The 24,691-nt window shown below is 33.9% G+C and overlaps 1 protein-coding gene across 1 annotated transcript in view; it reads right to left on the reverse strand.

Moving 5' to 3' along the window:
* Positions 1-5,262: 5,262 nt before the first annotated feature.
* LOC147070364 (uncharacterized) overlaps positions 5,263-24,691 on the reverse strand; it is a 55,133-nt gene continuing 35,704 nt past the window's right edge. The window contains exons 2-5 of the mRNA XM_085949689.1: positions 11,399-11,592; positions 9,779-9,852; positions 8,639-8,792; positions 5,263-7,200 (exon numbers count right to left, since the gene is read on the reverse strand). Coding sequence (XP_085805815.1) covers positions 7,100-7,200; positions 8,639-8,792; positions 9,779-9,852; positions 11,399-11,561 — 492 coding nt within the window. The 5' untranslated portion in view covers positions 11,562-11,592 and the 3' untranslated portion in view covers positions 5,263-7,099. The remainder of the gene's footprint in view (positions 7,201-8,638; positions 8,793-9,778; positions 9,853-11,398; positions 11,593-24,691) is intronic.

The following is a 24,691-nucleotide window of genomic DNA, read 5'->3' on the forward strand; positions in this document are numbered from 1 at the left end:
ATAGATAGGAGTAAGGTGGTGCCGTGGGAAAACGAGATAGGTAGTGATATTAAGTTGGTTAGAAAGAGACATTACAATATTCACAGCTCAAAATAAAATGGCTGCCGGTGCTACCAGAAATTTAAATTTCCTTTTATTTTTCCTGTATAAAAAGTACGATATCCCAATATTAAATAAGAAAACTCTAAAATTATTCTGGATATTTAGACGGAAATAGAATTCAATATTTTTAATACTTTTATCTTTATCAAACTACGTAATATAAAAAAATTTTCACTATCAAAGTGTTCACAGCACTACAGTAACATTATTGATAAAAAGTAAGGAGTAGGTAGGTACCTACCTTGGCGGCTTTATCTGTGGGGCTATTAGGGTTGAATCTTGCCAGACCTCTTAGACCAGCCACCAGAAAACATCGTTGATGTAAAATAAAATATTCTCTGCTACCTTTAAAATTTCTTAATTTATAATAAATAGCTTTAATTTAAAATTTTGTTTGATATATCAGTTGTCTACAAATATCTATGTTTATACAATTTAAAAAAAAATCATTCGTATATTTTTTAGCCTTGGCTCATCTCTATTTTACCCTGCTGTATGGTCAAACTATCTGATAATAAAATAAATTATTAAATAAAACGCATAAAAGCTAAGGCGGCATCTCAACACCAACTAACAAAACTATGGTCGCATATTATAGCATAATGGGATCAATCTGAGTGTTCATCATCAGTTTCACCTAGGTAAAATTAATATTATAATATGTTCTAACCATATCTGATCCTAAGAAGATCATAATATGGGCCTCCACAGAGTGGAGGTTTGTATTAACAGAATATTGTTTTTACGAGAAATTGATGTTAGCCACCGGCTTAACGCTTTCGCTGCTGAATAGATAATGAGATTTTAATTGCCCCCTTTAAAATGCACGTTAATTACATCGATCGGCCGCCTGGTCATTACGCACCGTGTGCGTCTTCCGCGTCCAAAGTATTAACCTAATATTATTATGTAAGTCCATCCTCTGACTCAAACACAAAATGAAAAACAATATGTGTATTTGCCAGACCCAGGACTCGAACCTGCCGAATAAGAGCGAGAATACATGAGCAACATCATGTTGCTGCTGTCAGCAGTCGCAACTCGGAAATCCCCAATTTTTCACACAAAACTCATACTGGACGCACACACAGCAACACACTGCGGTCGACACGCTGTCCGGAACCGCCGAGTTGCCGCAGTCAATTTGCTGCCGCGTCAAACATATACTGGCAACGCTGGCTGCCTGTTATAGTAACAGCCCCTCCCACCTCTGTCCCCGCCTCGTCCTGCGCACCGCCATTCCAATCCGATACACAGCCGCTGACACATTTGCTGCCAAACACAGCAACATGGGCTGCCATATTGTTGTGTTGGTCGGCAGCTCGTTTGCTGCCAGCAGCAGCAACATCATGTTGCCCGTATATTCCCGCTCTAAGCCAACACTTAGGCCGCTCAGTTATTGTGCGCATTTATATTAATATATAGGTACTGACATAATATTATTTTCACTTATTCTTGCGATAATTCACATATTTTTCTTGTATTGTTTATTAGATGACGCATTAAATTATTGAAGTTATACTTCTTTAGGAGCGTTTGGAAAATCAGATCAGAGTGTATTTTTGGCCTGTGACATGTAACACATAATTTATTTTTTCACACAAAAATAAACGCACTCGATTGGATTCGAACTACCGATTGTTCGGTTATCAGCCGAACGCACTACCATTACGCCACAGTATGATACTCCAATCAAGACAATTATACAGTTTAGAATTATTCCGTTGCCTAGGCAGCGAATTTATTATTGTCGGCCATTTGCAATTCCTTACATAAACAGACTATTAAACGTCATAGTGGCAGTTATTACTTTAAAAATAAAAACAACGATAAATAATTATATAATTTAGTAATTTAAGTTAAAATGTATAGAAATAAACCAACGGCGTTCCAATAAGCGGTCCTTTTTCTTGAGTGTGTAATTTAACAAGATAATTAAGAGCTTGTCGAAGAATCTAGATTATCATAAATTTTGTTCTTGTTTTGTTACGCCAATTCCCGCGTACATAAGTACACACACCGATTTTTTTATTATTAATATTATAGTAAGTTCACTGAAAGTATTGAAAGTATGCTGAAAATCGTCAGAGCCCCCACTGGCCACATCCTCTGTCACTGCCTTCTGATTAAAGTTATTTCCGTCCTGAACAGAATTAACTCAGAGAATAGAAATCACATGTATGGTGGACTTATAGGGTTTTATTATTAACCCTCAAAAGTTTTTTCAGCCGGTCACTGCAATATCGTCGGTGTTTTGTAAAAAGGGCGAATTAACCAAAATGCTACTTTACAGGAGGAGGATTTTTAACTTTTGACATTTATTTGTTTTTTACCTGTAGATGATTATAAATATCTAACAAGTTTATAATAAAGCTTAGAAAGAATACTGTCATTATAATAGGTATTATTATATAATATTTTAAAAGGCCTAATATGTCACATTTGCTTTTTATTTCGTAATTTTAATTAATTTAATTTTAGTCGATTATCGTTTTTAAGTACTTTCCTGTGGAGATAAAAATTCGCTGTTTTTACACAACAAAGCTAGTGGGGTACATATTGTATTTTCATTAAAATATCGATTTCGCCAAAATGATTGATTCGCCCTTCTTACAAAACACCGACGATATTATCGATGACGATAGTACCTATTTTGAAAAGATAAATTTAAATGAAACACAAGTAAATGTTTGTAAATAAATTTTATATTTCTTGTTAATATAACAAAAATAAATATTGTTTTGTCAGTTCGAAGTTCAGACGGTAGGTAAATACGGAACGGACATAATATAGATCTTTCTATTGTGAAATAATATTTCTTTCATGTCGTCAAAGTAGAAGCAGACACATAGCTGTCTTTCTAATAAAAACTTTATTATCGGCTTACTGGGAATTATTGATTACTTACTTACATACAATAATAAAAAAAAAACAAGGAGAGATTCATATAAAGGTGTTATGATTTATTATAAAAGTAGATAATAGTTAGAAGTTCTTTCCTCATCAATAAATAATAATATGTAATAATTAATTATAACGATGATGAAATTAAAATATTGAAAAAACGAAACATTATGATTGAGATTGTATAAAATTTGTTTAAAAGGATGTAAATAAAATGGAAAATTAACATGGTAAAACCCATAAAATTTGTTAACATAAATATATTAAGAGCGTAAAAATAAAATAGCAACAAAGTAAATTAACAATATTATAATATACATAACAATACACAATTATGTACATTTTTTTTTATATAAATACTTGCATGTTTAAAAGCACCAATCAAAGTTTTTACATAGAATAACAAAAGTATAAAATAGAGAAAATTCTGGGGTATGGTTGAAGCTTCTTGATAGTACCGAATGTGATGATTGATGAAAAAAAACTGTGGTGCATATAATATGACATAAGAAATATTGACTTGGTACGACATACTTGTTATGTTACCATAATAATGGATGTATATCACCACACCTATATTATGTCTCCACCATTGAACACCACATCTGATAATTAATAAAAGTGTCCTCATTTTCCATCACAAATAAATACTCAATTTTACATTCATCGTGAAAATGATGTTGAAGTTTTGGTCGGCATTCGTGAATGAGTCACGTGTGAGTCAGATAAAGCGTGAACACATGGGTTATCTAAAAACATACACTCTAATAACAATAATAACAAAATTATTAAATGTATATTGGCCATTTTGTTTTTAATATGTGGGTATTTATAATATTATGTTATACAGACTAAAGAATAAATGGCTTGTTTTTCCCAATGGATAGTTGATTTGTTACATAATTGAAGGCGTCCCTGGAAAAGAGGTCTATATGCAAAAACAAAATTGTTCAGGAGAGGAAAAAAACGTTTTATTCGATCATGCGGACTTTTGGATTATATCTGTGATTATAATTATGTTCATGAAAACACTCTTCATCATCGACAAAACAGTTTTTATTTTTTATTTTGGATAATAGAATAATCATATAGACCCCTCTTCTACGGTAAGCGTTTTAGTGTTGCCAATATTTCAAAAAGTGTGGCAATTAAAATAATAAAACTTTCCAATATCGTGAGCAAATGCTAGACCCGTTTTAGTCAAAAAAATCCCCTTTTTCGGAGACGCCTTCAATTCTCAAAGATGGCTGGAACATGGCTTTGGTATGGGGTTAGTATCTATGTATTTAAAATGCTTTATATCGGCTAAATATCAATAAAACATAACAAGAGGGAATTAATAATTATTCTTACACTTATATTGAAATAGAATATGCAAATAATAACATTCACTGCACTGGATTTGGTGGCCAGTATTGGGGGATTTTTTCCTTTGCTAGATAATTTAACGTGGTGTTACTAGTCACACTGAACCTTCCTTTTATGATGGTAATAAATTCCGTTCGTTCCGGCAATGTCACCTTGGGTTACCGTACGAGATTGACAATATTACAGTAATTAACTATTTCTTTTATTCAACGAATAATTCACAAGATTTAAGACTGTGCAACTTGCAATTAAGTTGTGATGCCCTTTCACAGGTAAAACAAATAGTAAATAATGATGATAGACAAATAAATATTAAACTTATTTATATTGCCAAAATATGCGTTTCTTTTTACTTATTGTAATATTGAACATACATGATTTTTGAAAAACACTTCTGAGAAAATATATTATAACCAATACCAACCTCATCAGCGCTCTTCTAAATCAAGCTACTATTGGCAATCGGTTTTTGTTTTTTAATGTATTTTATGTATTCTATTTTTTAATTATGTAGGTATGTTCAATAATTAGAATGGTACATTCTTAAATCTTGTGAATTATTCGTTGAATAAAAGTAATAGTTAATTAAAAATTATTAGCAAGTTCGAGTAAGTTACATCATAAAATATTGGAGAGATTCATGACGTCAGTTAGTAATTAAAGTAGTAGGTACCTACTTTGATTTAATAAACAAAAACCGATTGCCAATAGTAGCTTGATTTAGAAGAGCGCTGATGAGCAGGTATTTGTAATTTAATTAATAAGGTTTGTCGTAATTAGTATGTCACCTTGTAGCATAGTGGACAATCCGCATGGGGCGTAAATTCAAGAGATGCAGGTTCGATTCCTGTCGGGTGTCTTACTTTTTTCAAAAAGATTTTTTCTATTGATTATAATATATTTTCTCAGAAGTGTTTTTCAAAAATTATGTATGTTCAATATTACAATAAGTAAAAAGAAACGCATATTTTGGCAATATAAATAAGTTTAATATTTATTTGTCTATCATCATTATTTACTATTTGTTTTACCTGTGAAAGGGCATCACAACTTAATTGCAAGTCATAATACTATCTTGATCTCACTCTTTACTTTCATATCTCTTTCTCACAATTGAGTATGTCTCTCTTTGTCGCATATACTTTTAGTTGTATCTCTTTTGTTTATAATGTGCATTTATAATTTATGACAGGTAAATGGAAGCTGACGGATATCCATCAATTATATGTATTTACTGGATAATTCTATCGATTTTGAAAATAATAACATTTTAATTATATGTAATATTGATGATTCTAGGTATAGCCAAAATATGATGATGACTAAATGCATATTAACTGAAATACTTGCAGTTTAATGGGCTAGGTGACTTAAGGTGACATCACAGTAACGGGAGTGTTAATGACGGAATTATAAGATATACGATTATTAAACAGGATAAGATAAATAAAACAATAAATTGCTTTAACAAAACAACAATCTGTATGTTACCATCAGATTACCAACAGCAAATAATTCGAATCTCTATATAATTTTTATAAAGCTATCCCAAAGAAATAATAATAAACAATATCATCATCACAATAACTTGGTTAGACTTCGACTTCTATATCGAGACATACACGTCATTGTGGCCGTTTCAAGAACTAAAACCGTTGCAATACCGTCAGTATGCATGTAAAAGTGCGTGACGAAGTGGCTAAGGGTGGAGTTAGGCTGTTGTTTTCATTGAAATAAGACTACAATTTACAGATGGTGTTGGTTAGTTTTCAAAATTCAATTAAAACCTGCGAAAACTAAGCCATAATAGATAATTGTCAAAAATACTCGTCTATATATAAAATATCTGAAATTATGCAATTAAATCATACATAACTTTAGATATTTTATAGATAGAATAATATTTTTTATCTATTATAGTTTGATTTAGGCAGAGTATAATGAATTAAAAAAATTAACCGTCAGTATGTATAATATGTATTCTTAATCCAATCAAAAGTGTGCACAATTTTGTCGTATCACCCAAAAATATACCATAATTATAATGATTTGGTTTAGGCCGGGTTTAAATGATTTTTAAAAACTAACAATACCGCCTGTAAATTGTAGTCTTAGTTCAATAAAAATAAATACTCATGACTAACAAAGTTTAATGTGCACTATTTATGGCGGATTTATAGCCTACCACCACCCTTCACTACTGGTGTGGCGTAATACTTAGATCAAAAACAGTGCCATGATGTAGATGTCAATATATGTATATAGAAGCCCAACAGTAGATATAAATAAAGATAATTTTAACTTAAAAATGATTCTGTTATTTTAGAAAATTCAATTCATTTTCGATAAAATTTAATTAGACATACGCTAGATAAAAAGGTGTTCAATATGATGGAAACGATTTATCAAATTTAAAACATTTGATTGATGATAATACAATAATATGTAAAAAACAAGGATGTTGAATTTTCCATATTTTTTGTAAACTGTATTTAATTATTAGTTTCTTGTTTTTATTCCATTATATGGGATATCACTTTATCTACAAAAGAATGTTGTGTGGATTGTGGATAGTTGGTTTAAAAGTAGTTTTAGTTACGTTTAGCTCTTGAAGGTTATGCAATTTGGAAAAGTTATGTTCATAATCGTACACAATCATCCATCAAATATGACATAGAATAGATAAAAATGATAGTGTATTAGTCGAAGAAGTATTTGTAGGGATTCATCGTTTGTACGGAGCTTTGGCATATCTTCCTCTGGCCTCGTCTTCTCGCAGTGTCTGGAAATAGCTGAACACCACCATCCACATGTATACATAAATCACTGAAACAGAAAAATACAAATAAGATTATTAGCAACTTCTTTTCACGTTGAAACAAAGGATTTGGACTGTAGATAGAAGGAGAGCATTCCATACATATTATAAGGAATTTTGAAAGCAGTTTCATTTTGAAATTAAACAATAATTATATAGAAGGTTGTATTGGTTATGCGTTGATGACATTGAGCTACTTTACAAGCTACAAGCCGGCGAATTTACAATCTGCTTGTAAGCTCGCCCAGTGTCATCATCGAACTAGCTAACTAGCAGATTGTAAACAATCTTCCGAGAAAAGTTGAAAGCTGGGCTACTTTACTCGTTATACGCTGGCGTGTGGGCCGATATGCGTCTGCGCAGTAGAGCGATAGTGGCGAACCTGCCGGTGAAAAAATGAACTACTCAATACGAACCAAAAATTACGGTTTCAACTCTCTAGCTTGTTGGCTTCTGAGCGAGTGGAAAGTTTTGTGTGTCATCATCACAATCGCACTAGCTGACTCGTCCGCTTTTAAACTCGCCAACTAGCATCTTGTAAAGTAGCTCAATATCGACGCATTAGGAAGAAAAAATCAAAATGGCGGCTCCCATTTGCGTGGTTTGCAGTCATTTGTTTTATTTAATATTTCTGTGTTTTACAAGATTATTCATTTTTAAAATAAAGTAATATTGTCACGCTGTTGCGACGACAAAATTTAGTCTATGGTTTCGTCATTTTGCAGAATATTTTGAACTATCACCATCTCTGTAAATTCACTGAAGAATGACACTGATGAAGAGTGCCAACAACTATAATGTATTAGTAATTTGAATTATTAATAATTATTCATGCTAATTTCAATCAATTTTAACAGTTTCTACTTGTGCGTACATTAAAATTAATTGCGACATGACATCCATAGATAATATTTTGAACAGAACCCAACCTGCAGACCATAGATAATAGACAGCATTCTTATAGAAGATACATAGTGCCAACCGCTAATAACAAAAAAACGTGATTTTGACATTCGAAAAGTGTAGGCATGTAGAAGATGATAAAAACGTTCATTGAGTCATGCAGGTGTCGATGCAGTGCAGTTCAACGTGAGGTGACCTCATGTTTTGGTGATTTCAGCAGATTTTGCTTACTGACAATGACACCCGATAGTGGACTTGAACCTGTAACCGCTGTATTCACGCCAGTATACTTATTCCAATTAAGCTACAGTATCCTACTTAATTATGACTATTTTTAACTACCTACTAGTTCTTACACAAAATGCTTATCAAATTGCATTAATAATGATAGCTATTGATTATTCGTTGAATAAAAGAAGTGGTTTAAAGTCACTTGTACCTAACTTAATCAGTAGGCCAGAGATTGCTTCAATTTCATACATTTTGACTTCATCTCTATCTTTGAATGTAAGTATAAGATATATAAAAATCGTCATTTCTCACCAACTGCTATAATTCCAAAGATCAGCCAAAGGCAGCCATTAAGTTCATCTCCAGCAATGAAGAAGACAACGGCAGTGTAGATAACACTCACTAGCAGTCCTACGGCAAGCATGATGCCGAGAACCACCCATGGTAACATCAAGAACATATTTCTCTGGAAACAAATATTTTAATGTTAAACATTACCTACAAATATGAGGAATACGCTTTACAAAGACACATTAGAGATAGATTAGATCAGGACGCCACTATTTATCTATGAGGCCGGTTAATGTTGAAGATTTATAATGATCTCCCCGACCATATCCGATCCTAATAGGATCATATGGGCCTACACAGAGTGGAGGTTTGTATTAACAGATTTTGTTTTTACGAGAAATGGATGTCAGCCACTTATTCAACCTATTAAGTCTATACTTTGACACACACACAAATTGAAAAACAATATGTGTACTTGCCAGACCCAGGATTCGAAACTGGGACCCACGACATTATAGGCCGACGCTTAAGCCGCGTTGTTAATTTTTACCTCCAAATTTTATTGTTTCCGTAGCTGTAAAAACATAATTTTTGTCCATCTAAGCCAGGGTTGCTTAACGATCCAACATAAATAGTGCAAAGTAAATTTTGTCAGTTATACGTATTTGCTTTCATTGAACTTACAACTACAAATTGCAGATGGTGTTGGTTAGTTTTTAAAATTCAATTAAACCCTGCATAAACCGTATTAATTAGTTAGAATAGCTCTGCTGAGGTCCGCTTTCTTAGAATTAAGGGACCAGTTAAAATATTTGTTACATACCTTACCTGCACCTAATTTTATACTTTTGAATATGTAACATATTGACATATTAATATTATATCACCATGTTCGATTCAAAGCGGACCATAATAATATGGGTCACCACATTGTGGAGGTTGTATTGACAGATTTTTGTTTTTATGAGACATGGATGTTAGCCACTTGTTCAACCTTCTTTGTCCAAACACTCATTGTGAATTTGCCAGACCAGCGGATTCGAATCCGGTACGTACGACATTATAAGCCGATACGTTATTGGTTGCCCAAACCGGTTGGCCGTTAGGGTTATGGATACTAATTATTGTTTATACAAATTATGTGAAAAATATACAACTTACCTTCATGGCTCCCACAATTAAAAGAATGGATATTAATATTGTCATTCCCAGGTTGATCGCCAAGATTGTTTTGACTGAAAAAAAAACAGATTGTTTCATAAATAATGACATTATTTCACAATAAAATCAACCTTCTGTTATATTGATGTGTTTTTATATCGTCACCTCAATACTACAACTAGATAACTCTGATTTGATCATTGTTGGGAAAATGAAATTGAAACTTTACTTGATTAACATAAATCAAGGCTATAATTATTATTTGACGCCCACGGTGGCCGCGCGGCATAAGCGTTGGACTACAAAGCCGTGGGTCCCAGGTTCGAATCCTGGGTCTGGCAAGTACAAAAATTGTTTTTCAATTTGTGTGTGTCAGGGTATGGACCTAATAGGTTGAGCAAGTGGCTGACATCCATTTCTCGTAAAAAACAAAATCTGTCAATACAAACCTCCACTCTGTGGAGGCCCATATGATCCTATCAGGATCGGACATGGTCGGAAAAAAAAAAAAAAAAAAAAAAAAAATATTATTATTTAAAATAAAAGTGGAAAATTGTGCATTGTCTAATAATTGGGCACAATTAAATGAAAACATATTGTAGATGTTTTATTGTATTTATTTAATGCATTTATGGTAAGTTATTTAATATTTTCAAACACAAAATTAATACAGTTCCCATTAACTTCTGACTTACCTATATTTTATAAAGAAGGCTATGTAGAATCATATTCAATAGCTATCTCAAACACAGTGATAATCAAGTTATCTAGTTGTAGTATTGAGGTGACGAATCGAGTCAAACTGAAAAAAGGTCAACTACTAATGTTTTCTTTTTCTTTGGATGGGTTTCCCACAGTGACATCCTTTGGGGGGTAGACAGAGGCGAGTATACAATGGGGGGTTTCAGGTCTGGCAGCAAAGTCGTTAAGTTTGGTAAGTTAGTGTTCTTTGCTAGCTTTGGCCACGAGGCCCAATTACGGTAGAGTTAACACAATCTAGCATTTGCCAATGACTTACTACTTATAGCTTCTTGTCACTTCAGCGGCCGAACTGTACCTTTTCCGGGAACATTCCTTATACTCAAGCAATTTGAGTATACTAGAGATGCAGACCTAGCATGCAGCTATGCTCTACGTATGCTCATCTACAACTTATTGCGACCTCTCGCATCCACAAGTCCACAAAGAATGAAACTCCTCACAAAAATTGAGCCAGATATCCAGTATTTAGTTTCGCAGCACCAGCCTCAGGGATCTCATTAATAATTAAATGTAATTTCATCAGACTTCATGCTTCTATGTATGCAAAGTATAAATAAAAAGATAGATTTAACTACAGTAAGTTGGTTTATAAAGTATTCTAACAAACTTAGTGAAAATCTGACATAAAGTATTTGGTAACTAATTATTATTATAATATGCTTTAACTTGCTCTAACTCTGCTTTATAGATTTTATAAAGTATAGTTACTTCCCTACTTTATAAATCACCATTACTGTGGAACCAGTGGGCGGTTAGAAAATTTTACTACCTACCTACTAACAGAGATACAAAAGTGGGCGGTAGGTATAAAAAGGTTGACTACTCCTGATATAGACAATTATTTAATGTATATTTTACCTATCCATTGCGGTAACCAGTCGAGAACGATTGTCTTGAATATGACGCTAGTTGTGAGCATCACAATGAGTGACACCAGGGCGAGAAGGATTCCGCAGATACCGCTGACGATGGTTCCCGACCTCAGGGAGCAACATTGACAGAAGGAGTTTAACCACGGCATCTTTGATTATGTTCTAGGAAGTTCTCAGGAGCTGAAACGGAGAAAATTAAAATTTTATTAATGATGTTGAAGAGACAAATGGGAAAACTAAAAGTTCACAACACTGGGTACTGTGTATGTGGTTGTATCCACTGATGTCCCATGTGAGCACGCAGACTATGCTCCGATATGTGCTAGGAAACTTGTACGTATGCAGTTCGCCGAATCACACTTCACCGTGAAATGCTGTATCGGAATTATTTAGCCCTATATTAAATACCGTCCAACCTCTCTGCGTCGTATAGTACTGACATAAAATTCATGTCTAAATAAAGCATGGTTCTTGTCGGTTTACACTTTACTTACAGGAAGCCAGCAGCAAACAAATTTTGAAAATAGCCGATAAACTGGATTATTTGTTAATTTAGATTAGGTTAGTGAAGGCCTCCGACTTCCTGACTAGCTCAGGCACTTGGAAGTGGAGGTTCATTAATGTGGAGGAACAGGCAGGAATCTCATAGACGTGGAGTAACCAAAAAGTCACGGGACACAAAGTCAATTAAACACCAGATGAAATCTTCAGAACTCGTATTTTATTGTTATTAGAATATGTTTGGCCTTATGGCATTCCTTCATCAAGGATTATAGTCCAAAGGTATCATTCACATTGGTATCGAAAGTCCCAAAGGTTATAATAATTAAAAGAAACTCGATTTATTGTTATTATCCATACACCACAATTAGTAAAAAAAAGAAAAAAGTCAAATCAATTAATATTCAAAGTTCACAGTTCGAAGTCTCAATAAACAAGAGTCAACTAATATCCGAAGTCACAAAAATAACCACATTTATTACTGATTAGTTAAAAATTAATTCGAATATTATTGTTTAATTATTTTAAAATTAACTTGATTATTATTAACTAATTATTTAACATTAACTTAATTATTTCTAATTAGTTATGCAGACGAGATCGTAAGGGTCCCGAGGCAACAAGGCGTCGCCCGGAACCCACAAAACAGACTGATTTTGGATTTAATAATCTTGCCTTTTTATCCGTTAGGGGTGGTTGTATTTCTTACAAATTCACACCGATCACCGATACCGCCATATGCTACACATTTATATAAGGTTGACGGATGTCAGACTATCAACCAAACATATAGCGATATCGATGTACATAATATGATTAATATTAATATTACTTAAATTACATTAATTCCTTAATTATCTTAATTATTTTAACTACTATATACTACTAACGCCCATCCATAAGTCCCCCTTTATTACCTCGTTAACCCTTGCATTACATATTAATTTACAATTTACAATACATATTATAATTACAAATGAAATTTTATATTACATCTAATCTAACTTAATTAACCCCTTTATCCAATATACATTTAATTCAAATTTAATCCTATAACCTTATTAACTTATTACCTGGTCTGCGACCGACTTATACATCCACAGTTCACCCTGAGAAGTCGTGGGACCTGCCAGAGCAAACTGCGGGACTTACACATATGTAATATTTTGTTCGGCCTTGCCAAGGGTCGTCATCATTCCATCGGTGGCACATTGACTACCAGGGTCAGACCGAGCGGCTGGGGAGCACTACTCTTTATGGGAGCGCCCCCCACAGGGGCGGAAAAATCAGTGCGTGACATTAGGCTAGGTTTTCATTCTTGAATAATTTATGAATTAATTATCTGTCTATGGTTTGTGAAATGTCTATGGTTTCGTCATTTTGCAGAATATTTTGAACGATCACCATCTCTGTCAATTCACTGAAGAATGAAACTGATGAGGAGTGCCAACTATAATGTATTAATAATTTGAATTATTATTAATTATTCATGCTAATTTCAATTAATTTTAACAGTTTCTAAATGTGCATACGTTAAAATTACTTCCGACATGACATCCATAGATAATATTTTGAACAGAACCCAACCTGCAGACCATAGATAATAGACAACATTATTATAGAAAATACATAGTGCCAAGCGCTAAAAACAAAAAACTGTGATTTTGGCATATCAGTTGAAAAGTATAGGCATGTAGAAGATGATGAAAACGTTCATTGAGTCATGCAGGTGTCGATGCAGTGCAGTTCAGCCGGAGGTGGCCTCATTGTTGTTCTGGTGATTTCGGCAGACTGACAATGTTCGTTTAAAGGTACAAAATGTGCTGCGGGATGGGAGCATCAGTCTTGGTGGTTTAGTGGTTTCCAAACTTTATGTTACTACGCCTCCCTTTAAAAAAAATCAAATCTTGGCGCCTCCCCCCTCATGGACTAATATAAAATAAAAAAAAAAAATTATAAAAATAAACAAGGTTTTACTACTTAGGTATATTATATTCATTTTTAAATTAATTTGTTTTTCATGCGATGAATGTGCTTGTTTATTAGCACAATCAATTTCAATGGTAGTCAATCCAAATTCATCATCGTTCATTGACAAATGGATTCTATCATGGGCCCCACATCCTGAAGCGGGCCCCAAGGCCAGGATCTTTGGCGGGCTCACCTACCTATTGCTGAGGTTAAGGGCAGTGTGGTGCTATAATGTAGTGTTTCCTAAATTTTTAAGTACATATATCAATCAGGTATCACATAAAAATGCAACGCACAACCACATATTCAAAATATTTAATGCGATTTTTTTTACTATTAATGAAATAATGTGAAAAGTGCATTAGCAAACTAACCAAGAACTCAGTAAATAGATTTTTGTTTGTTTCAATAGATCTGGTGCAGAAATCATTTAAAAGTGGAAACATGGCGAACTTATTTTTTTTGTAATTTTAATTTCCAAAGCTCCAATTTTTTATGAATGCCTTCACTTTGTCTTTTTAAATCAGTGGATGCATTAGTGGTCCTTGCATTGATTTATTCCCTCATTTTTTTTAATTTCAACCAAATAGACAAGTTTAACAATAAAATTATCGTTCCTAAACAAATTTGCCTCAAATTTCAACATTATGATTTGACCCGTTTATTTCATTTTTTACGAGTTAGCCAGCGCGCTTCACAATAGTATAGAAGTGAGGTATTATAAAATTAGTCTCCATATTTTCAGACAGGTTTGCAAACAACTTTTTATATGACTGTTTGTTTATGTAGTTTATAACTAGCGGCCGTTTTATAAACTACGCATTTGCAAACTGCAAACCTGTGGCTACATTAATAATAATTGTGTTAAACTTTTCGCGCCTCCCAGTTTGGAAATCGCTGGCTTAGATATGTAATGAAATTTACACCAGATTAAAGACAGACGGTGGAAGGGGTGGCATTTTGAGTTTGAATAAGGGCGGCATTTGACTACGGACGTCATTGCTACGTATTGATAAGTGACATTTTCACAATTTGTTGAAACCGAAATAAGGAACGAATGCAACATTTTAAAGTGGGGCGAGGTCACTGGAAAATGTAAACATATTTGTCAAGAATCGGGAATGTTGGCAAACTGCCAGTGGTAGATAAACGCTTCAAACCAGCGGTCGGCAACCGGCAGCCCGTGAACCGCAGCCCAAATGTGTATTTTTGACTCATAAATGGTTGACCATACTGACAGAACATGGAGCCCGTATATTGAATTATTTTAATAACAATTTCTATACGAATAAAAAGACTGAAGAAAATTTACTTATATATTTAATATAATTTAGTAGGTAGTTAAGCGTTTTTTAGAGGCGCCACAAAAGCCGACTTTCTATTTACATGCACTTAGATAAGACGCGTATTTCAATTTAAAGAAATAATGGTTCTACTTTGCGGTGCTCACGCGAATGACGGCGTTTTTAATTAAGTATTATAAATAAATAAAAAGGATTTCAAGTTATAAGTAGGTACACATTTATATTTTTATAAAAATCGATGTTTTTTAAAATAAATAAGTAAGCATACAAAATATTAAAACTATGAATTAGTCAAAAATCTGTACAAGGAAAAATTGAAAACTTAATAAACTAAATTTTAATAATAAATATGACCATAAAATATAATGTAATAATAACGTAACTGTGGACATAAATATGCAATAAATTCACATTTTTTTACAATAATTATTGTAAGTTTATATTTGACTTAAAAAAATATTTTTCTTTTTAATGTTTTCAGATATATAATCAATATAGTTGAAATTGTAAATTATCAAAAAAATGTCTCAAATTGCAAGCTTCGTATTTTTCCGCTAGGTGACTCTGGTAGGTAGAAGCCTCCCCCTTAAATATTTCTGTATTGTTACAGATTGAAATAATAAAAAAAAATATGTAACTCATATTTTTACACTCGTGGCACTATTAAAACTTAAACTTGAATGTGGTCCATACATCTGAAAAGGTTGCCAACGTCTGCCTTTAACCGTTTAAAAGTTATTTGGGTTATTATGATTGTTTATTCTTTTAATAATACTCCAGATATAAAAGAGTTGGGTTAAATACTACACTTGAAATAGTGTTATGTGATTTATTACAATATCTGTATATAGAGGTATGTGCCTACTCGTATTTGCGCAAACATAGGTACTATGGCTTGGGGCTTATTTTCACGAGGTTAGTACTCGCTACTGGTACCGACTATCACTTACTAGTCGTGGCAACAGGGCGAATACTAATGCTGTCTGTTTACACGTGGTGGTAGTTCATTCCTTCGACCACCTGTCACGTATCCCGCAATATTTCGCATGTATATTGTGTCACTAGCACAGAACAGATTAGTAAATAGAATTCAGATAGGTTATACCCCAATATACTACGTTTCGAAGCAGTATTTTGAATGTGTGAGTGTCCTGTGAAAATGAACCACATATTATAGACGTACAATACTGTGTGTTGCAACCTTCAAATACACCAATATTCAAAGAGCGTCAGTGCATAAACGAGAGCAGTTGTCAGAATGAAGGACGGGCGTATTCTTAACACGTGTTTAAGTTTATCCCATATTCTTCCACACTCGAGATGAGTTGCCTGTTACTCCACACCAGTTAGGTATTTCAGTTCCCATTATTTCCCTAATGTTCCCTAGTCGTTACTTTGACTCCAAACACACATTGAAAATCAATGTGAATATTTGCCAGACCCAGAATTCGAACCTGGGAACCATGACATTATAAGCCGTTCGTGGGCGTGGGAGATTTACTTAGCGTGGTGAAATTCGATTATTGGCATCCCTCGCTTAGATTTTAACATGGAACATGTTTTACTCCTGATCTCCAGCGTTACGGAAAATAGACGTAGAATAACTATAGACGCGCAGCCCGCCCCGATTACTTACGCGCGCCGATTATTTTCATTTTACGTTCAGTAGCATAGACTAATAATATACCTTTCAGTAGCCTACATTTGTGCGACGTATTGTTCGTCTGTTATTATTACTTCTTTAGTTTTATTATTGTAATTACATAATTTTCAGGAAAGTAAAATTGTTTGAATCCTTTGGATTCGGTTACTTTGACAAATAATATTTCTTTCGAATTTGGACATCCAGCATTCAGAGAATCAGTATTCAGTAGGCAAAGCATGTATCCATGTTTAATAATTTTAGACATCAGGGTTTAAGTAACCATCATGTGAGGGGCCCAGGGAGGTGAAACGAGGCGCCGAGTTTTTTTATCTATAGATAATTGTTGTGATTGCTGTTACGAAACTTTCCATAGGATTCATTCGAAATATTGAAAAAATGTGCTTTAGAAAACGGGAAGGAAGTAATGAAATTAAAAAAAAAATAGCGACCCAGCATTTTTTATTTAGTAGTCACTATTATTGTATGTAGGTATGTATACATAAGAGGTGAACGGTCGGGATCCAGAAGAAGTGTACCTATCTGTTACATTTTCTTTTGACAATATTACAGTGCGCAGGTGATATATTATTTTTATTTCAACATTAGATGCTTCTGTCAAGAATTAACCCGCATGTCACGTAGGTAGCCACGTTATATGACATTACAACAAAAACATGATATGAAAAAAATGTCCAGTCATTGTTTGATACGTACGTGATTTCGGGCAAAGTCACGTTATAATATATCAAAATGTAAAAATTAACAATTATTCGTATGTTATTAAAAAAATATATACATAATCTATTAGCAGTATCACACATTTTTACAACTTTTTATTAGCTCGTATTCTTGTTTGTCCGGTGGTTGTTTGTCCAGTACAAATCTTGTAATCGATTTTTAACTAACTTCCCGACCGGCTAGACATTTGAAACTTTTAGAATATATCAGAACACGATGCCAATGCATTCTTTTAATACTTTTAGCCATCTTTAAGCAGAATTTAATTCATTTTCAGTTAATTCTGTTTTGTATGGAAAGTTATTTCAGAAAAATCCGTAAAAAGTAAAAGACTATTATTGGTTGCTAAGGAGGTGGTCCTAGCAACTAAATTATTAATATATACCTACGTGCGTTACTATGGAAATCAAAATGAAATGTCAAAAAGACATTTCAGTAAGTATTCTATATTTGTTGTTTTTTATTTACTTTATATCAGGTACAATTTTGAGCATATTGAATAAAATTGTTATAACAGAAAATTTAAAAACGTTGTATGTAAAAAGTTCTTTTTATCTTGTAATTATTATATGATTAAAACGAGCCTTCCAAACGTTTACCTAATTTTTGATAATATATTTTTACAACTTCCCGTAGTCGTAAGTAAAAATTACGATGAAATTGATTTTGAAATACATTGAGTGATTGTTTGACATTAATAAGTATGTAATTGAAATTCAATATAATATTACGTACACCCACGATGACCGCGCGGCCATAACGTCGTGGATCCCAGGTTAGAATCCTGGGCCTGGCAAGTACACATATTGTTTTTCAAATTTGTGTACGAGTCAGAGTATGGACCTTATAATTTGAGCAAGTGGGTGACATCCGTTTCTCGTAAAAACAAAATCTGTGTACAAACCTCCACTTTGTGGAGGCCCATAATATGATCTTATTAGGATCGGACATGGTCGAAAAATATGTATCTTACAATATATCACAGAACAGATTAGTAAATAGAATTTCGATAGGCTATCTATAACCTAATACACTACATTTCGACGCAGGGTTTGAATGTGTGAGTGTCCTACGAAAATGAACCACACATTATAGACGTGCAATAGTGTGTGTTGTAATGTAACTACGAATGAGTGTCAGTGGTGTCAGTGCATAAAACGAAAGCAGTTGTCAGAACGAAATACCTAAAAGTGTATATCTCATACTATACAAATAGCCTACTGCGCCTCGGTTTAAAGCACGGGGATTCACATCTTCTTTTTCTCTCACTTCTGCGTCAGGTCGTGAGGGATGCAATACGACGAAGTCACGCGGGCTACCTCATGGTTAATTTCGAAACTACTTTCACGTAAGCTGATAAAGGAAATAAAAACAGGAAGGTTAATGGTTTCCTTTCAAAATTTCTCTGAAATCATATTACATATTATTATTATATTATAATATAACTACACACTTTCTACATTTCATGACGCAATTTCTGTGTGACAATGGTGCGATCATGGCCACTACAAGGAGGGGCTGACAGGGCTCTAGCCTGGGGGCACGGTGTGGCGGGTCAATCAGTTAAGTGAGATATACACATTATGAATTTGCTCTAATAACAAATAAGTCTTAATTAAATGATAATTCACGTGTAGAATTGTATTTTTAATTATTTTTAGTGTATTTCCCAATGACATTATTAATGGACAACGCACTCAATGCAGTAGCTAGCAAGTAAATTCACGGATAGCGACATTCGCACATGTATAGGTAGACGTCACTCAATTTCCATTATGCGTTATCCACGCATCGGGAATTTATAGCAATATCACCTTTATTGTAATGGCGTTAGAACAGTGTTTCTAGGGTCAATGTTCATTTGAGCGAAGCCGCTCGAACCATTCGGCAGACCCGACAAAAAGCATCGGGAATTTATAGCAATATCACCTTTATTGTAATGGCGTTAGAACAGATTATGCCATTCGGCAGACCCGATAAAAAAGTGAGTGTCATTTTTTTCACAGATGCTTCGTCCATATTAATGTCATTGGTATTTCCAGACTAAAAAATAAATATACTATCTAAAGCGTCAATTACATTGAGCTTTTTTACGAGCTGATTATTGGCAAATTTATAATCTGCCTGTAAATTCGCCCAGTGTAATCATCGAACAAGCTAATAAGCAGGTTGTAAACACTCCACCGAGAAAAGTTGAAAGCCGGTCAACTTTATAAGCTACACGCCGGCTTGTGGGCGTATCGCGTCTGCGCAGTAGAGCGTGGTGGTGGAAAAACGAACTACTCATTTTGAAATTTACCTTTTTGACGTTTAATGGAAACATTATTATGGAGCGTAGCGACCTCCCGGCAAAAAAACGAACTACGTTCCGTCAAAATCGCTCGCTGGCTTGTGGCTTATCAGCGAATGGAAAATTTTGTGTGTAATCATGAAATCGCAGTAGCTGAACCGCCCGCTTTTAAATTTGCCAATAATCAGCTCATAAAAAAGCTCAATGTAATTGACGCTATATGGCGAAAGGTTGCATGTTACTTGGCTGTCGCAAAAATTGGTCGCGATCAGTGCTTCATAATAATATGATGCTGAGACGTGCAAACAGCTCAATAATTAAAGTGTATTTATTTAATTAGAAATAGTTATATTAACTATGTTAGAAACACAAAAAAAAAATGATAAAAATACACGCATGTTTATCTCGTGGTATCGTTGAGTTCGACGGAATACCATTTGGGGAAAATGACTGTAGTAGGTTGGGGGACCAACGCATTGGACATGCCTGATCTAGACTAGGCATTATAGTGAACTTGCGGCAGACAGACGGGAGTACAGATCTTTCAAGTAGGTAGGCAACAAAGATTCACATTAAGGCGATACTTCAGTGAAACGGCAAATAATTTTCAACTATAGGCGCGACGAAATTTTGGACTAGCTGGCAGTCTGAGAGCGAACGTCGAGGTGTAAATACGTCAATTTGTTTCGTGATGGCGACGGGGGTATTAATTCTTAAATCGTGTAAAGATGACTAAAAACGTTACCCATTTACTTTAAAAAGAAAACATGTCAATGAATATATTACTATTGTTACTAATAGAACAAAAAATATAACATTAAATGGACGCATGTTGGATTTATATGATCATTTGCACCCGCGACCCGCAATCCGTGCATCGCCTAGCCACGATATTTTTAGACCTGCGGGTCTATTCTATACCAAAGGCGAATATCGACCGCTAACGTGCTAACGTGTTAGTATTTATTACATACATTTTGTATTGAAGTATTATAATTGTAACAATCAGCATGCCGTTAAAATATAGCATTTTTTGCAACAATTAATACCAACTAATTATAATTGTTACAATACATGCTAATAATTCGATATAAACATACCCTAGTTAGCGGTTTTAGCGGACGAAAGCAGCCTTTTGTATAGAATAGACCCGCATGCCTCAACTGAGGTATAGCCTTAAGTTGTTGTGTCGACGATGTTAACGTCATGTAGATTTGAATAAAAATATCAATGGCGAAGGGTGGACGTAGGCTGTTAAGATCCGCCATAGATAGTGCACACTAAACTTCAGTCATACGTAGGTATTTGTTTTCATTGAAATAAGACTAAAATTTACAAAAGGCCTTGGATAGTTTTTAAAATTTAATTAAACCCTGCGAAAATCATGCCATAATAGATAATAGTCAAAAAATACTTGTCTATCTACAACATATCTAAATTCATTTAGTCATTTATTTAGAAAAAGAGTACATATTACGGCATTACAGCGATTGGCCAATACGCCATAATACATAATAAATACAAAATTATAAAAATATCACTAAAGTTATGCAATTAAATCATACATCACTCTGGATATGTTATGGATAGACTAATATTTTTTATCTATTATAGTTTAGTTTAGGTAGGGGATAATGAAGTTAAAAAAAAATTAACCAACAACAGGTATGTGTAATAATATGTATTCTTAATCCATTGTAAACAAATAAGTATAAATGAAAAGTTTGTCGTATTGCCCAAAATATACCAAAATTATTATGGTTTGGTTTAGGCAGGGTTTAATTGACTTTTAAAAACTAACCAACATCATCTGTAAATTGTAATATTAGTTCAATAAAAACAAATACGTATGACTATCATAGTTTAATGTGCACTATTTACGGCGGATCTTAACAGCCTACCTCCACCCTTCGTTACTGTTAAAATAATGTATTAAAATTTATAGGCCATCCATGGACTGAAACCGTATGCGGTTTCGAACCGTGTGCCATACTAAGCTTATCTTTTCTGGTCACGGAAATATAGGTATTTTCATAAAGTATTTATTATACTGATCGTATCCGTTTGTACCATACACTTACACATACAAATTTAGTGAAAATATATTTTCATGAACAAAAATCATAAGTTTAGTATGGCACACGGATCTTAGTCTATGCACGGATCTAAACTGCATACAGTTTCAGTCCATGGATGGCCTCTTAATATAGTGTATTTTTTTCTAATTCAGCCCTGTCGATAGGTCAAGTAAGTGTCGATAAAATCCAGACGTTCGCAAAAATAACAAACAACATAAAAGAAACAGCTGTTGAAACACAGCGGGTATTAAAAAAAACACAGATATAATTATGTCGACATAGTGTGACATAACGTTATTTAACATAGTGTTATTTTGTGACATGGAGATATTGAGGCCAAGGTTTGGTCAGAATCCGTCGGAATATAAACTGCGCCCGCGACCTTACGTTTGCGGTGGCGTCATTGGATAATAAAATAATGCTTATATGCGATGATATGGTCCAGAATGCACTTGTTAATAATAATATTATGCATGCATTCAGACCGAACGGTTTGTTTACCACAAAAAGAAAGTCTTCGAGAAATATAAGTAGGTACAGTCCTACAAATAACATTCAAAAATCGAACTACGAACAACCATATAGACGGCATTTTGAAAACGTCATTAGAATGTCAGATTCTGTTCAGTTGCTAGTCTTGATTGTGTAGTTTTCGACTGTGGCTCCCCCATGGCCCCCCACCCTCAGGTCAGGATATAGGACGGGCCCCCCTACCTATCGCTTAGATAAGGGCATTGTGATTTTCGACAGTAGTGTCAAATGGTTTCCGCGGAACCCCAGAGTTAAGGTTAATCTTTGTATTCTTAGCGATTTTAAAATAAATCCAGTTGATTTATTGAGTTATCGGCACTTATTGTCATATTATGAAGCACTGATTGCGACATCCTTTTGTGGTAGCCAAGTATCATATCATCATCATGCAACCCTTTGCCATATTAGATAAATAGCCATTTTGTAAATCAGGAAGCACACTTAAAATAATTATAAAATAAAATTCTACACGTGAATTATCATGTAATTATATCAATCATCATTCGCATCGCATAGCCACATATTTGTTTATGTCAATAATCTTTAAGGAAAATAGCGCCGCAGGCAACTTTTTTACCAATAGAGCAAATTTGTGGTGTGTGTTGTTCTTACTCAACTGGTCGACCCACCGCGCCGGCCCCCAGGCTAGAGCCCTGTCAGCCCCCCTTGTGGGGGCTATGGCCTCCCCCACCCATTCTTAAGATAAGTTTGTATTTATGTACTAAAGTTTATGACACCAAATGTCGAAGGAATTCTTGAGACGACTGACTTGAATTTATCATACGTTGCATTATCCGACTGCATTTCTTTTAGACATGCTTACAATAATTATACTGTCGGCGCTCGAATTTGACTGGAGCGCACTGGAACGCAGTAGCTCTGGTTCGTAAAATCATTGAAATTAGATATCGCACCGTTTCGTAAAAAAAATGAGTAGGTACTGCATTCCAATTAGTGAATTATTATTAAACAGTAATTAAATTAATAAAACAAGATTTCAGATTGTTACGTTTTATAATATAAGTACTGAATATACATATACTAGAAAAATCGTTTTGTAGAAAAAATACGACACCCGACGGTCGGTTAGTAATTAAGGAATTAATTGATAGCTATCTTAATTTAATATACTAAAACCAGCGCTCGGAATGGAGCGGAACGCCCCGGAGCGCCGTTCCTGTTCGTGGGATTTCCGAGGATGGCGTTCCTGTTCGTTAAAAATTCGAAAATGGCGTACCGGTTCGTAAAATATCCGACGGACAGCGAGTCATCTAGTAAAATCCTCAAGCGTCATACTTAATATTATTACGTTCCGGGTCAGATTTAAAATTGACGAAAATAAATTTTTATTAAAAAATAATTTTACTGGTTTAGAACCACTGAATTTTCTATGACCCGTACATATTACGTACTTAAGAATGTCCGAAATTGTTTTAAACAGTGGGTAAACTACAAAATATTATTTTTTCAAGACAATATGAAACTGGGCTTCAAAAAAGATTGTTTTAAAACACGAACATATGTACTGGAGAGAATTGTATAATTTCTCTCAATTGTTTCCATTTATAGTCACAGAAAAAACATTGCATTTTTAAGAAGAATTTGGTACGCACCGAAATATTAAGAGCGTGCGTGTTAAAAAAACAAATGCATGTCATAAATTTTGTGTTCACCTTCTACGTATTCTTCCGGGCGACCGGGCGAAATGCATTGTCTAAAGACACTAAAGCTGTAAAGTGTAAACTAAATAAATATTGCATACATGAAAAAACCTAACTAGGTAGTTAGACCTTCGCAGATGAGTTCGCTAAATTATTTTATTACCGACAAAATGTGTGCCCTGACAAAAGCCTTTGTAGTAAATAGTAAAAAGTTTTCCCTAAATAACCTTTATGTTTTTAAGGGGTTGAAATATTTCAAATTAAATATGTAATTGTTAAAAAAGTTTTGTTTTTCCCTTTGGCGAGTTCATACCACTTTTAATAATTCACCAATTAATAAATTTCTAGACAAAAACATTAATTTTATTTTATAATTTAAATTATTCATTGCGGTTATAGGTAAAACCTATATTTAAGTGTTGTGTCGTGTGATTATCTATTAAATTATATACCATATGTCATGTTATACCTTTTTTGTATGTATTTTGTATAGGTACTTGCATACCTACTTCAATTTAACTAAAAGTAGGTCATTTTATTTGATTGTTTATAAGTTTATA

Source organism: Rhyacophila brunnea, unplaced genomic scaffold (genome assembly GCF_057557595.1).
Source record: "Rhyacophila brunnea isolate RB1 unplaced genomic scaffold, BYU_Rbru_1.0 scaffold_22, whole genome shotgun sequence".
NCBI classification, from domain to species: Eukaryota; Metazoa; Arthropoda; class Insecta; order Trichoptera; family Rhyacophilidae; genus Rhyacophila; species Rhyacophila brunnea.